The sequence below is a fragment of the Caloenas nicobarica genome, chromosome 1, assembly GCF_036013445.1.
Source record: "Caloenas nicobarica isolate bCalNic1 chromosome 1, bCalNic1.hap1, whole genome shotgun sequence".
Lineage (NCBI taxonomy): Eukaryota > Metazoa > Chordata > Aves > Columbiformes > Columbidae > Caloenas > Caloenas nicobarica.
Window position 1 is genome coordinate 103,940,977 of NC_088245.1, and position 15,858 is coordinate 103,956,834.

Here is a 15,858-nt window from a genome sequence, read left to right on the forward strand (position 1 = left end):
TTGACATTGCAGATTCATTGAAAAAAAGGAAAAGTCATGCAAAGTATTTAGCAACCCACTGATGAGGAAGAAAGGGCACTGACTCAGATGTAAGATGTGTAGGTTTGAGGCTCTGGTCTCACAGTCAAGGTGAAAGTACCAACTGCCTATTTTCTGCTGTGGGCTGGGGCTCACCACTGTTGGAGATGTTTCATTTGTATGAAGAAACATTCTTTAGAGCAGGGGCTTAAACTTTGGTCTATTGTATATATACACCAAGTGAGTGTCAAAACTACCAAGTTGGTTACTCTGTGTAAACCCAACAAAAATTTGATCACTTAGTAAATTAGGAGAATGGGCAGCTTCAAAATAAATTTTGCGATGTAAAAATGTGAAATTACCTGGCAGATTGGGCAATCAGTGTGGAAATGCAGACTCATCCTTAGCCAGAACTGCAACATAGAAGGACTTGACTTTTAAACCATTCTGGTTTTTAGTGCTTACTGACACAGGAGACAATTTTCTATTCTGGAGAAGTGCACAATTTCTTTTACCAGAAAGTCCATCTTGCAGCTGAAGAAAGTTTCTTAAAAAAACTTTGGTTTGCTCCTAAGCAATCTTCCTGTGATGGCGTATCAGCGCTTTCTAACAAAAAGCACCATGTCACAGATAAACTCCCAGCCAGATCAAGTAAGCGTTTCAGTGACCAGAAATCCTTTTCTTTGCTAATCAAATGATGACATTCGGGATGTTGGCCCATACAGTTAGCTTACTTGGCCTCATGCCACCCCATCCAAGTATAGTTTCGAAGACTTCTCTGAAGTTTCAGCTGATGAAAATTGTGGTTTCCATCCCACAAACCATAGAAGTCTATTAAGAATGAGTAAGGCCTATACTCTAGACCCTATTGAGGCTTTCAATGTCAATAAAATGAACAGCATACAATACAGCAACTTTGGATAGTGTCCTTAGCATTTTTTTTCTTAAGTACAGCTTAAGTGCTGGTTTTGAGCTGCTAAAACCTTGTGACCAAGATCTAATGAGGTGCTTATGCTACCTTTATTTAAATAATAGCAACAGAGTGGGAGACAGCTCAGAGAATATGCTTGAAAAGGGATATTTAAGTGGTCTTTAAGTCAGCCTCCCCAGCTAGCCAGACTGAGTAACTGTTTTGTTAACCGAAATTAATTACTTCGGATCCATAGAGGGAGTGATGCAAGCAAGAAAATAAGGGAAATGGAAACCTAAATACACAAGGGCAATGGCAAAACTCCCTCCATCTGAAGGTTCATCAAACCACTGCACTGATTCCAAAACAGTCGAGGTAAGAGAATGTTCTCACAGCATCAGCTCTGTGGCAGAAACCCCCTCCTCCAGGTACTCAGAGCTCACTGACCTTCAAGGAGTGATACAAAGCCTTTGCAAATACTCATTTTTTTCTGTAGGTAGGTGTTGTTTTTTGGGTTTGGTTTTTGTTTGTTTGGTTGGTTTTGTTTTTCCTTTTTTTGTTGTTGTTTTTTTGGTGTTTGTTTGTTTGTTTAATCCAGAGGATCCTCAGTCCTTTAGTTGACTTTAGTAGAAAATAAGACAAAGTGTTGCTTAAAAAACCCTTTCATATGCTTAGAGAGCATGAGAAACATTCTTGAAGTTTTTAAAAAAGTGGGGTGCTGGAAAGGCTTGAGCAAAACACATTTCTGATAAACTGTAATAAAAACTTAATCTATTCAGCCTTCTCCTTAGGCTGTGCCAAGGCATTCTAACATCTTGATAGGTTGAATTACTGAAGAACAGATGCAAACAGTAAGCGTGGCTGGGAAGTAAACATGGCAGACATTTTCAAGAATTTTGAACTAAAGAAAAATCAAACATCTACTGCTGAATCTGCAAATGCCACAGAATTACCAGGAAGGCCTTTTCTCAGAAACTCCAGCATATACAGCAGCTCTGCTGAGGCCCCACAGATGAACTTGTCAAGTATTTACATTCCACACAAACACCAGCAAAAGGGATGATTCTCAGTTGCTTAACAAATCATGTAACAAGTGATGATTATTTCTGAGCAGGTCTCTCAGTTCACCTGTAGGGTTTACTGGAACCAAGGCAAAATGAAGCTGGCTTACTGATAAAATCTAGGAAAAATCCTTTCTGGGAGGCTTCTCTCTCAGGAATGCCTGTGTGTACTTTCCAAATAATCACACTTATGCTGACCCCCATATCACTGGCAGGAGATGGACAAAAGGCTCCACTTCTGCTGCCGTCAAAACTAGCAGTAAGTTTGTAAGGGAACAGTACCCGGCCACCAGCATGCAGAGCATCCCGAGAATTTCTTAATTCCAAGCAGCACTAACATTTTACTGCTCCTTCAGACTCAGTACAGTTTGTCAGCAGCTAAAGCAAATGTTTGGAGACGTATGTAGACAGCACAACTGAGAGTCATGATGGCCATTAATAACAAGGAGGCTGGGTAGACAAAAGCAAAGGGACTGAATGATGGAAGCTAAAAGCACTGGTTAAATATCTGGGCGGAGTGCTGCTCTCCTGTTTCATCTGTTTACATCCGGCAAGTTTTGCTATATCCTGATCGGGTGAGTCACTCAGAGATGTAAAAACAATTGAAAAAACACTTGGTTTAGACTATTTCCCTTTTTAATGAGATGGCAACAGATACCTGTCAAAAAGGACAAAATAAATACATGAATCTTATTTAAAGTGCATAAAATTCTACTTTATAGAGTCTTTGTTTGCCTTCAAAAGTATAACAATTGGCTGAAATTCTCACTTAACAGATAAGACAGGTTGCTTGACTGATCCATCTAAATAAAATGTGATGTTAGGAGAGCAAAAACTCCACAGATTGACCTGAGTCCTAACATACAAGTGATTAGATTTCCAAACACTCCTAGAATAAATGACGACTGTGGCCTTTTGGACAGACACCAGGTGGGGTGGGGTGGGGTGAGGAAGAACAGTCTCGAGCACAAATTGGAGAGAGGTGGTACCTCCCCAGAGAGAGCAACTCCAGATGTCTACACCCTGGGGCAGTTCAGTGCATGTTAGTGCTAAAGGAGAGGAGGGACTGTCAGGCAAGATCCAAGATCAAGGACTCAAGTCTTCTCTGCTCTTCCTCAGGAGCTGCTCACACACCAAGACACAACGCCGCCTGCACACACTACAAGCTGCGTGCCAGGCTCACACCTCGTTTGCTCTGCAGCAGGGCCTCCATCATGCCCCCCAGTCATCAGTATGATGACCTTTCTTCTGCCTCTGTGGCTTCCCATACCAGGCACATCTTGGTGATCTTCGGTTGCAACCCACACATAGGACCACACAGTGCTGCATAATCATCAGGAATAACCTCCAAGAGCCTATCTATCCATAACCAGACTTTTCAGGTGGCACGTACTCCAGGCAAGACCTAACAACATGGCCCTCTCAGATGTTACTTGTCCTGGTATGTGGGGTCTCCCAGGCTGGGATACGGCAAACTAAAAATGTTTGGACTGAATTATATACTCTTCAAACTGCAACTGTGCTTACGAAAGTGATGTTGAAGAAAATGCTGTTTGCATTAAGGCAGATGTAACTCGTCTGTATAAAGTGTTCTGGAAATCTGCTTCCCTGTTTCTCCTTCAACGTCCTGTGGCTTGGTCTTGCTGTTTCCTCCTCACGACAGCGCAGCTGGACTAGTTACCAGAAAAAAAACCAAACCAAAACAAACAAATAAACCCCCCCAAAACAAAACCAAACAAACGAAACAAAACAAAACACAACCCCTCAAAATACCACGAAGAAAGAGAAGGAAGGCATTCCTTTTGGGCATGAGGACTAGGGACCTGCCCGGGTGGGTAAGTAAATGATCCGGGTCTTTTGTGTGAGCACACCCACATCCAGAGTGCAAAGTGTTTGTTTTGGACTGGTTATAAAACAAACGGTAGAAACGTTTTTTTTAAAAAAAAAACCAATATGGAACAGACCAGGATAATACTTCCAGCTCGCTGTGACACACACACTGAGGGAGTTAATGCTGACTTTGGGTGACACAGATACCACTGTTCAGGGAAGGTGGTAGGGCTTGGCCTTGATGTGAGCATGATGGGCTCACCCTAATGGAGACCAGTAGCATGAGGCCTTGACATTTTTCTTCCCAGAGCCAGCTCGTCACCTGAAAGCTGGGCAATGATGGCCCTCTTAACTCCTGAAGCTGGGGGAGATGCTGGTGCTGCTGCTTCCCACAGGAACCCAGCCCCCTTTCACCAACTGTGCCAAGCTAATGGTCCACATGGCATGACCCAGCACCTTCCCGGTTGCTCATCCCCTCTGCCGTCATGGATTAAGAATCTGCTCAGAGAGTATCCATGGGGGAGATGATCTTTAATAACTCAGTAGGGCAGAGAAGAGTACACCAGAAACAAACACGGACAGAAACCCTGAGAAATAGGGCACCATATGCTATCTGAGCTATTCTTGCCTAACATTTGCTGTTGGCACCAAGTAAGTGCCAAGATGGCTTTCTCTTCGCTCTGCTGACACAGACTGGTTGGGAACCTAACTCCTTCCAATTTCCTGGCCCTTCGTACCCTTACTGACCAACACAACACCCCTGACAATACAGACATCCTGAAGGAAGGAGAGAAATACAGATTGCGCTGTTTGAGTAGTGCTGGGGTATTTTCCCTTGGGAGGTGCTCCCATAATATTGTATACATGGAGAAAGCATGTAAGAAATCTCTATAAATGAGAATAAGGTGGTGGAAGATGGAAGAAAGAGGATAAAAGCAGAGGTGCAGATGTCTGAAATGCCTTCAGTTAAAAGAAGGGAGGGAAAAAAAAGGAATTAAAATTAAGAGAATCAGCATAGTGAGTTTTAAAAATGCTTGGGTATAGTTAACTAGAAGATATAAGCAATGCTGAAAAACAGGAAGTAGATAAATATATACAAGGATAAATAAGTATAAAGTGCTGACCTTTGCTGTGGGCAACTACTGAGCCCTAAACGGCAAAGTGCACTCAGAAAATCCATCTGAATGAAAACAGAAAGTATATCCCAAAAGTTACTAACACAATAGGGTGTAAATGCTATCATGCAAGGCAGAAGCACCAAAAAACTCCACCCCCAAACAGAAATGTTATAGCAGAAAACAATATTCTAGTATTTTTAAGTGCTCAACCAGTATGGTTTAATTATCAGAAACAGAGGTCAGCTGAAATAAAACAAGGCTATAAGGAAGTCAAAAAGAGTACAAAGCAATGTAAGAAAAAATATTGTTGGAAAGATTTCGGCAACAGAGAATTTAGAGAAATAAAGAGCAACTCTGGGATAAGCATCTGTATGCATGACCAAAGGAGGCTACTGCATCCCAATGCACAGCACTGCAGAGGCACTGGAGGATCTTGGGAAGTGCAATTGCAAAGATCCACCATGTTTAGGTGACACAACAAAATCAGGTCTTTGGTGAATTATCAAATAATTTTTTTTATTGCTAAAATCTACTACTGCAAATAAAATGTGAGAATAAAAAGATAAACTGTATTTAAACTTTGAAAAGAGCTTCTAAATAAAAACTTTCAAAGAAGACTACTGAAGTTGTGCTACCCATATGGGGGAAAGATAAAAATTCTTAGTGAATCAAAAATTTGTGTGTGACAGAACATAAAAAATTAAAGTGGTTAGCCATTTCCAATGGAGAAAAGCACTCCGCAGACCACTATGAAGATCAATATCTGGCAAATGCAGGGAAGGTTTTGCACAGGACTATGTTGCTTTGTACCTTCAACTTTATGGAGAGCTATGGGGAAAAAAATCCAAGGAAACTAAGCAAATAATGACTAATGACACTGTAGCCAAATGCAATGCATTGACAGGAGCAGTACAAGATAGATTTTTTTCACCAAAGGTGGCTAATAAAAATCATTAAACCTCTTCCTCAAAAAGACTCAATCTGCATGTGGCCTCAGTCTTACATCAAGTAATTCTCAGAACAAATGAAAGATTTGTTATTCACCACCCAACCTGGGAGGCAACTGGATTTATCCAAACAAATGTATCAGGGAACTTTCAGTTTTAGAAGAATTAATGCAAATATTTTCATAGCCATTTTTAAACCAATAAAACAATAATCACATAGATGAAGTCATCAACAACAACAACAAAAGCAAAAAAAAAAAAGCATTTTCTTCCTGACAAATATTTCAAGTATCTTTGAAGTGGGAATGTTCATTTTTTCAATGGAATTTCAAAGTTCTATCCTTCTACCAAAGATTACAAGCAAAAACATAGTAACCAAATCATTTGCGATAAACTTGTGTGTTTGTGAAGCTGGGGTGTTAATACTGAGTTTGAGTATCACTTTTCCAGAACATTTTTCCAGGAGCACACACAAAATTAGATGCAGAATGACCTTCATGCAGAAGACTGTAACTTCAGAGACACTTTTCAGGTCTCAATGTCTAGACTTAGCTCAAATAGCTGCAAATCACAGGTCAAGTCCAGTGGATTAGAACCCAGCCCATAAAGCAGATTAGCATTCAAATAAAAGAGTCCAACTGTATCTGTAAATCCATGTCACATGGAATCTATTAAAACCCAACAGATCAGTAGCACTGAAGCATTTATATATTTTAAACAGCAGCTATTTTCCTAGAGCTAAAAAAAGAAAAGCAAATCAACTGACTACCTTGGGCAGGGCTGGGTTCACATGCTTTGTAAATTGAAAGAGGAGAGTGCAAATGGAGGTAAACAACTGGATCATGTTATCCAAATCGTACTTTGCACTGGATCGTGAAAATGGGGAAAAAGAACAAGGAAAAAAGATGCAGTCCTTTAACTCTTCCTTTTCTCCCAGGAAATACGCTTTTGGTTGAAGAGATCTGGATTATACTAATGACAAACAGAAATGGTAAGGCATATGTTTCAACTTGGAACTAGGCAGTACACCAGCTCAGTAACATTCTCCTACTCCAGAAAGTACATGTTTAAGACCAAAGAAATCACACATGCAACACTAAGACCCAATCAGTAAATATGTGCTCATTTTATTTTACCTTTGTCTCTGTTCTTCTCCTTTCCTAACGAGTCCAGTTTCTTTCTTAATGATTTCTTCCTCTTTTGTCCATCTGTAAGAGGAAAAAAAGAAAAGAAAAAAAAAAGCAAGTAAGTGCAAGAATGCTGAACAAACTGCTGCACAAGCTGCAGGAACACAGTGTGAGACGGCTGCGGCACTTGGAGTCAGGAAGGGCATGGGGTAGACTTCACAAACGCTGGGGACAGTCACAGTCCTTCAGCCCTAAGGAGCTCTGCTTGGTTCACTCAAATGCTGACGTTGTACTGGGGAACCCACATGTATCCCACTGCATGCTGGTGGGCACATCTACATGTGTGTGGTCACACAGCCCATGTAGCAGAATGCAAAGCTAATTTTGAAGACTTAACAATGGAGATTTGTTGCTGGATGCCCTTGATAGCAAGGTCCCATAAACCTAAAAGTACTGGTTAGCCCTCATCCATGGTCACAAGGCTGCGATCCAGGTGTGGAGCTGAAGGTAGTATTTGGAGAGGGAAGATTACTAACCTCTGGGATAAATTCTGCACAACAGTCATACCAGCTGGGTGATAGCTGGCCACCTTCACATGACCCATCAGATCTGAACTGGGAACCTGCAGTTCGGTACACCATGTCCAGATTGGTTCAGATGGATTACAAGTTTCAAAGAAATTATTGTTCTGACACCCTATGTATCATCCAAGTTTTCACTAAGGTTCTAAGGATCAAAAATTTTAAGCAGCAGCATAGGCAGGTTCATTCTTGAAACAATTATGTCAAAAGGCTGGCTATCATTATTTCCTTCAGCAGCATCTTTTATAATGAAAAGTCAACAAAAATGAATTTTATTCATTAGGTCTCAACAAATACCAGGGATTAAGACATGGGCCTGCTTTAACTTGTACCTTTGGAATTTTTTAAGTTCCAAAGCAATATAAAGGGCCCAACATAGGGACTAAGACTGATGCTAACATAGGCACCACTCTAGCTAAAGGTTAATGAACACGTACCTTTTCCTTACTAGTTTTGTAATATGGCAAAACCTCAAAATGGAACACACCGCGTCTGTTTTTCACCCTTATAGTAAGAAGGTCACCAAATAATCTGCCTCAACACGTTTTTCTAGTTATGTAAACCAGTGTCTTAAGTGGTCTTTAACAGTAGGCAGCACAGCACAGTGAAGTAGATCTTCATCGATAAACTCTCATTTTTGCAATCAGTGGCCACAAGAGAACACAAGCCATTTCCCCATAGTTTTCCCTCAACGCCTATTGAATGCCATGCCCAGAACATTGCTCAACAGACAGCTGGACAACTTCTGACTTTTTCACAGCGAGTTAATATCCTTTTACTTTAACAGTAACATTTATTTTTCCTTATGTATCTGGGATTTGATCAACCCCACTTGCGCAGTTGCACTCTGCATTTATTTAGAGGAAATTTGCTCCCAGCAATCACTGAACTATGACACATGGTTCCTGACTCCTGAGGTACATTGGCATTTGCTGGTTATGGTAATTCCCCTTTTTCTGCACCTGCTCCAGTGAGAATTCATCTCTCTGAAACAGGGCTACCTAGAATGGACAGATAAGGTATTCCGGCTGAGAGTTCAGCAATATAATGGTGGCAATTCATTGCCTGATACAGCCTATGATTAGATTTTCCTTTTTCACGGGCACATGACAAGTTCATAGCTCAAAATCATACTTTGATTGATTAATATGCCCAGTCTTTTCATACCTTCTGACATTTCCAGTTGATAAGACTGAGTTTATTATAGAAATTCTTCTTTCACTTCTTGGCAATATGAATAGTTGGTAGTCTGCTTACATACACGAGACAGTACTGCTTGTTTTTATTGGGTTCCCTATTACCATTGTGTTCTGGCTTTATATATATAAATTATTTTCAAATTATTTTTCATGTTATAAATTCAAATTACTGCTTCACGGTAACTTTTCAATAAACGACTTATGTTTCTGGGGAGTCTTGGAGCCTTATTCTCCAAAGACCCATTTATTGATATTCTGACATTCCACTGAAGTCTATCAAGATGTAAAAATGGAACAAAAGTTGATATTGGGTGTAAAATATAGTGGTTTGCTATTATAATTACACAACTGACACTTCTGGAGTGTTTTAGTGCTGCACAGTCAAATACAACACAAATACAGGAAAAATGAATGATGTTCAGTATTGAACACAGGAACAAATGGCATCCATATCCACACGGAAAATATGTGAATGGCGTCTAGGGCCAAACTATCAAAGCCTTCTTCTAAACCTTGTTCCTAATGGATGATTCTTTCAACTCCAACAGTGAAGTAAATCCTCAGTAAATGACAGGCTGAGATCACATTTGTACATTTGTCTCTGCACACCTTGAATTTTGGATACGAGCGATGCCCAGGCCCAGCAAAATGTAAGGAACAGGAAGCAGTTCTGGACATGGACAAAGCAGAAAACACAGAAAAGCATCCACTCTGTGCACTCCTGAGCAAAGAAAGAGATTGCAGAGCGACAGATAAGAGACACTTAACTTGCGTAAATGGGTGCAGTTCCACTGAAGGCAGTGGGGCTACAATCATGTACATTTACACTTAACCCCATGGCAGGAGAGAGTTGCATATGAAAATAATAAAGAAGAATCTCAGTGAAAAGCTAAAGCTTAGGGGATATGCCAAGAGGTTAGTTCCAGTTCTTCTCCTCCCCCAGCAAAAGATGTGGTTAATTACAATCTATATTCTGTAAAAATAAATACGTTTTGAAATGATTGCTGATTTAAGTTATATCAGGCATAAGCACTGCTGAAATATTCATAGCACACTTACGGATTTCTGCAACTCTAGCAGTTTTACATGTTAAGTACTAAACATTATTAATTGGGTTCATTTATCTGCAGTGTGTTTTGAGACTATAATTAATATCCAAAGCATTCTTGGGAAACAGGCAAAGCATTGTTACCCATACATAATACCTACTGTACATTTTAAAATTAATTAGCAGATATTTATGCAAAATAGTATTACATCAGCCCAAAGAGCTATTAACTATTGCCTGCTATTCTCACTCATGCTTTGGAAATGTTTAAAGCACGAAGTAACAAATGCCATTGGGCTTTTGTCCAGCCTTTTGTGTATAAAATTATCACTTAATATCTTCTTTCTGTAGATCAACAAGTATGACTCCTTCAACAGATTCCACTGAAGAATATTAGCAAGGCAAGAGAAATTCTCAAAAGACAACAACTGCCGAAGTGAAGGAAGCTGCATTTTTTTTCTTTGTTAACCTTTTTTTTTTTTTTTTCCTGAAGATCACCTGCCCAGGCAGAAACGAACTTGGATTATTCAGTACTTACTAATTTATCTGTTCACTGCATTTTTCACTAGAATGCATACATCACTCTCTAGGCATCTATATATTAAGACTAGTATGATAAATATTTAAAAGACCAAGAGCTTAGAATCAAACCCCTGAGTGCATATTAAATTGCTACATGACCTGTTTTTCCAAAGTGGTGAGCACTTCCAGGTTCAGTTAATGCCAAAAACACTTTGCTATTTGAAAAATTAGGTCATCTTTTTAGGACTCTTTAAGTGAAAAGTACACCGATACACCAACTTTGGACAAGAATCTGAGGAGTTTGACTTCTGAGATTATTATTTTTGAAAATTTGGGTTAAGGTTGAAATTCACCTGCAGTGTCACCACTAGCACCATTTAATTAGCAGCTACACCCTCAAATCCCAGATTTCATATAGCCCATTTCGGGGCCTAAATTTCACTCTAAGTTAGACCATTGTTCTACAAACTAAGTTAAAAGAAGCCATTTTCAGGCTAAGGATATATAAATTTCAGCTCTAAGAGTTATAAAAAGGAAAGAAAGAACTTTTGTCTTTTAATGTCAGCTTGTGCTGTTGCTTTGCACAAGACCACATACCAACACCACATATGACTCAAAGAGAGAGAGCGTGGGCTGAATCCTGTTACTGTTATTTACTTCTAGTACTGCTTTACTCTTCTTAAAGTTATGGAAATCAACAAGTCTATTTGGTAGGTACAGGTGCTGCTCAGCATAAGCAAAAGCATCACAAATTAGGTACAGGGAATTTGTTCAAGATGACAGAGTCAGTGGCACAACTGGACTTAACATTCAGGGACTAGTTTCATATTATGTCACTGAACAGTAACTATACTGTGAAGTCCTAATCTATTTTTCTTTTTCATAATTAATATATTACGCAGTAAAAAGTACAACAGCACCTGAGCTTTTAAAGTCATTTTTATGACACTGTTATAGTATTAGACATCAGATCATGGAAGGTATTCTGGTAATAGCTCAAAGTGAACGTGTAATGATAGTATGATTCTTCAGCACTTTCCTTATACATGGGCTTGTGGATTATCTATAGGAATGGATGTTCCTTTTGTGTTACTTACATGCAAGGACACTTTTTTTGTTAATCAAAAACATAATTCACAAATTCAGAGACTTTAAACTTATTTAATTCAATGGGTTTATGACAAAAGAGACCTTCTGTTGTTTACTGAGTAAAGAGAACTCTCCTCTCCATCTATCAGCAACTTCCTTTGCTTATGACAGCTGTGTTTCTTGTCCATTTAGGGAAGAAAGTTTGTCATGTTCCACAATTAAGGGTTATTTGTACACAGTATAAAGAGAGGAGTTATGTGAGAGGTTAATGTCATACCCATAGCTCATTTATCGAAACAGAAATGGATGAAAAAGTTTATATTGTGAGATTTCTAAAATTACTTCTTCATAGTAGTTACCTTCACGGCCCTTTTCCTTTACCAGGCATTAGCAATTGGATCTAATTGCATTCAAAGAAAGAAAAATAGAATTAATTTCCTAAAAGTATAGTGCATTCTGTCTTGAAGATCACTACCAAGGGCACCACAAAGCACCAAGTTTGACCTCTCTTGCAGACTTCTTGGTTCACTTCAGCCATCGAGAGCAACTCACTTCCCAAGTGCCAGCCTCCCACACTCAGCCTGCGAGCCGAACGTCAAGCTGCAGCCTCTCTTCCCTACGCAATTAACAGAGACTCTGCAATCAGAAAACACTGCTAAATTCTGTTGACAGACCACAATGAAGATGCGATTGCGCTTCACTCACTGACAGTTGCACTGTGTTTGTGGTTGCAATCACTTCTTTGGGTCACGATACAAAGCAAATTTGCTTCTGAATGCACACTTGGAGCTGCTCTGCTGAAGAAGAGGGTGATGGTTTTACTTAGCCATTTCTGTGACTATAAATGTCCATCTTGAAATATTTATTTAGATTAACTTCTCGTTGAAATGCCCTGTCCTCACCCAGTAACTTCCAAAGCACTGTCAGCTGCAGCCCAAATGGAAGGTAAGCAGTTTCAACGAGAGAAGCAGGAGCTGGAGATTTTGGCACATAAATTGATATGAAAAGGGAAGGGCTGAGCCCACAGGTATTTCCCATCACTCTCTTGTTCCCTTTAACCTGTCCTGGGCAGTTCACACACATCAAGAACTCCTTCAATGATGCAGATTGTTGTATTGCTTCGGAAGCATTGGACTATCCCCCTGTTTCTCACATTGCTTCTCCTTATGGCCTCCATTGCCCTCTTTATTTCGGTTTGTCTTAAATCATCACTCCTTCATGCTTGCCAGCCTGCAGCTGATGGAAGAAAAGCCATATTTTTTCAAGCGCATCCCTCAGCTGCGGCCATGACCTTCCAGGTGGGAGCCAGCTCACAGGTGCCCACCTCAGCCCACGGAGCCAGGTTAGGGCTGCCCGACCGCCACCGGCACCACAGAATTGCCCGGGGGCAGCTTCCCTCTTACATCCTGCTTTCTCTGATGCAGCAAACAAGCTTCAGCCTCTCTCTCTCTCTCCAGAAAGCTCCTGCTGAACGTGTTTATGGCAGAAGAAACAGCATGGAAAGGGCAGAGCCCTTTCTCCAGGAGAGGGGCTGCAGCTGCCCATGGGCTGCACACAGGGGGGACCAGAGCGGAGCAGCCCTCAAGGCACAAGTGCTGCCCAACCCAAACCCTTCTCAGGGCAATGGTGAGAAACTGAGTGAGACGTGGGGAAAGCAGGAAACGATGTTCTCAGCAACACACAGCGTGTACAACTGCCACCACTTGAGAAAACCCACAACCACCAGAGAGAGGTGTGCTTTCTGTTCTCTTCCTCCTCATCCCATCAGACTTTTCAGTAACCTGTGGTTAGTGCATCTTCTTTGGATATAGGCTTCAATCCCTCTAGGCTAAGGCATTGCTACAACTACTTGAAAGGAGATTGTAGCATGGAGGTGGTGTTGGTCTCTTCTCCCAGGTAACAAGTGACAGGATGAGAGGAAATGGCCTCAAGTTGTGCTAGGGGAGATTTAGGTTGGATATGAAGAAAAATTTCTTCACAGAAAGGGTTGTCAGGCATTGGAACAGGCTGCCCAGGGAAGTGGAGGAGTCACCATCCCTGGAGGTGTTTAAAAGGTGTTTAGATGAGGTTCTTAGGGACATGGTTTAGTGGTAGGCTTGGCAGTGTTAGGTTAACGGTTAGACTCAATGATCTAAAAGGTCTTTTCCAAACAAAATGATTCTATGATTGTTAAAGTGAAAAACAGAGGAATTACAAAGTCCAAATATGCAGGTTTAGGTGGTGCAGCTGCTGGAAGTTTAAATCCTCCATTATACACCATTGCTTTGCTGTGGAGCACTAAGAATTCGGTCATACTGGCATATGAATTATTTATCTAGGAGCTATTCATAATTTGCCATGGAACCTGTCTAGAAGGCAAAACTGCTTCAAAAGAAAACTGCACCCCTACAGGGACTTGAATTTTAGTAATCAAATAACTGTTTACAAAGTAACCTTATATGAGTTCAATACAAATTGAAAAACAAACCAAACAAACAAAACCACCAACAAAAAATCCCTCCATAATTTGCTTGCCAGGTATTAATAGATTTTTGATGCTGTACATCTATTCTGAAGGCAAAGGTGACATACTAATTTATACCAGCTAAGCATATTATCAGTAGCCTGTCCTGTCTTTTAGGAAAACACATCTAAACAAGAGTGGTTTGAAACTAGAATCAAATCCGTTAGAGTGAAAAATGCAGCCTTTCTATTGAACCCTATTCTCAAAGTCTGTTTTGACCAGAAGGAGTCATGTCCCAACTTGCTGAACAATAAATAGTATGTGTCAGAAAACAGCAAGGATACAAATATAGACTATAACTGTAACAAGATAGGTACAAACCCTTCTTGACCAAAAAAAAAAACCAAAAAAAAGCTTGCTTTGGGTAATGCTCTAATTCAGATAGCAAGTACTGCTGAATTCCCGTGGACAGAGGAATCATAAGAAAACACCACATTTTACCTTCACTTGCCTACACCCTCCCTAGTGTATATAAGGTTTTAAATAACCCCCAAGTACATACGTTGGAAGAAAATACTTCGGTATTTTCAAATATGTTCTCTGATGATTCTCTGTCATGAGGGACTAGATTAACTGGTGGGCAAATGCAGGTGCAACATTCTCCAAGGGTGAGAGCCAAACCTCAGTACAGAGGGGATATGGGACTTGGGCTCTGGAGCAAGGTCAGGGCTGCAGAAACCAGAGCCAGAGGAATGGGGAGAGCTGGGATGGAGCCGCTTTCCAGTCCTGCTCCTGGTCACCACGTTCCTGTGGTGCTGGAAGCTGCAGGTCTAGCAGATGAACATAAGCACAGCTGCACCAAAAGCAACCCTTCAGAGAACACAAAGAGAATGCCTTCCTTCAGTTTGTGCATGCTGTGTATAAATATCCTTAAAAGATCAGAATTATTAATTATTTCAGAATTTTTCAAACCATCACACCAAAACCAAGAATAAACTTCCCTGTCTTCGCTTTTCATTTGATTTTTTTTAAACTGTTGACTAGAAATAATTGTGTTTGAAAACCTGAAAAAAAAAAATCTCTTCAGCTATTTCATAGGCTTATAAATATCTCAGGGGTGGGTGTCAAGAGGATGGGACCAGACTCCCTTCAGCGGTGCCATGCGACAGGATGAGGGACAAGAATCACAGACTGAAGCACAGGTGGTTCCATCTAAACACAAGGAGAAACTTCTTTACTCTGAGGGTGCCAGAGCCTGGAACAGGCTGCCCAGGGAGGTTGTGGAGTCTCCTTCTCTGGAGACATTCAAACCCACCTGGACACATTCCTGTGTGATCTGCTCTGGGTGAACCTGCTTTAGCAGGGGCGTTGGACCAGGTGATCTCCAGAGGTCCCTTCCAACCCCAACCATTCTGTGATTCTGTGATTTTGGCATTACTGGAGTGGAAAAAATATATAGTTTTAATTCATTTAAATACTTACAAACCCATTTAAAATGGCTGTATTACATGAACTCTGAAGAACAAGATATAGAGTGAGTTTTAATAGAGGAAATGAAAAATCAGAACACTAAAATTGTTGTGGAGCTTATTGGTATTTGTTAAACCTTTAGCTGGACCTAAGGAAACCAACTCATTTTGACATGAAAAAACACAGTTCCTCAAACCCTTTTTTACGCTAGGATGAGGGAAACTGCTGCTGCTGCCATATATAGAAGGGACAATGGAAATAACTTACTCAAACAAGCCTGCGAAGCTACCTGGCAGCTTTTAGAGGATTACAAAGGAAGGGTGAAATGCCCTTGTATGCCGTTCTGTGGCTCTCACTGGAGAGCAGCAAAAAGTAGGTGAATTCCTAGAAAGGGAAAATAGATAAAGATGCAGGTCTGACTTCTGTGTGGACAGACTGAGTCAGATTCTCAATTAATATAAAGCTTTGCTTGCTTCATTGCCTACATTAGTGCAG

The 15,858-nt window shown here is 40.5% G+C and overlaps 1 protein-coding gene across 3 annotated transcripts in view; it reads right to left on the bottom strand.

Moving 5' to 3' along the window:
• Positions 1-15,858, bottom strand: part of ARHGAP6 (Rho GTPase activating protein 6) — a 340,849-nt gene that overhangs the window by 34,223 nt on the left and 290,768 nt on the right. For all 3 annotated transcript variants that reach the window (XM_065639447.1, XM_065639453.1, XM_065639463.1), the window contains exon 3: positions 7,021-7,092. In XM_065639447.1, coding sequence (XP_065495519.1) covers positions 7,021-7,092 — 72 coding nt within the window. The remainder of the gene's footprint in view (positions 1-7,020; positions 7,093-15,858) is intronic.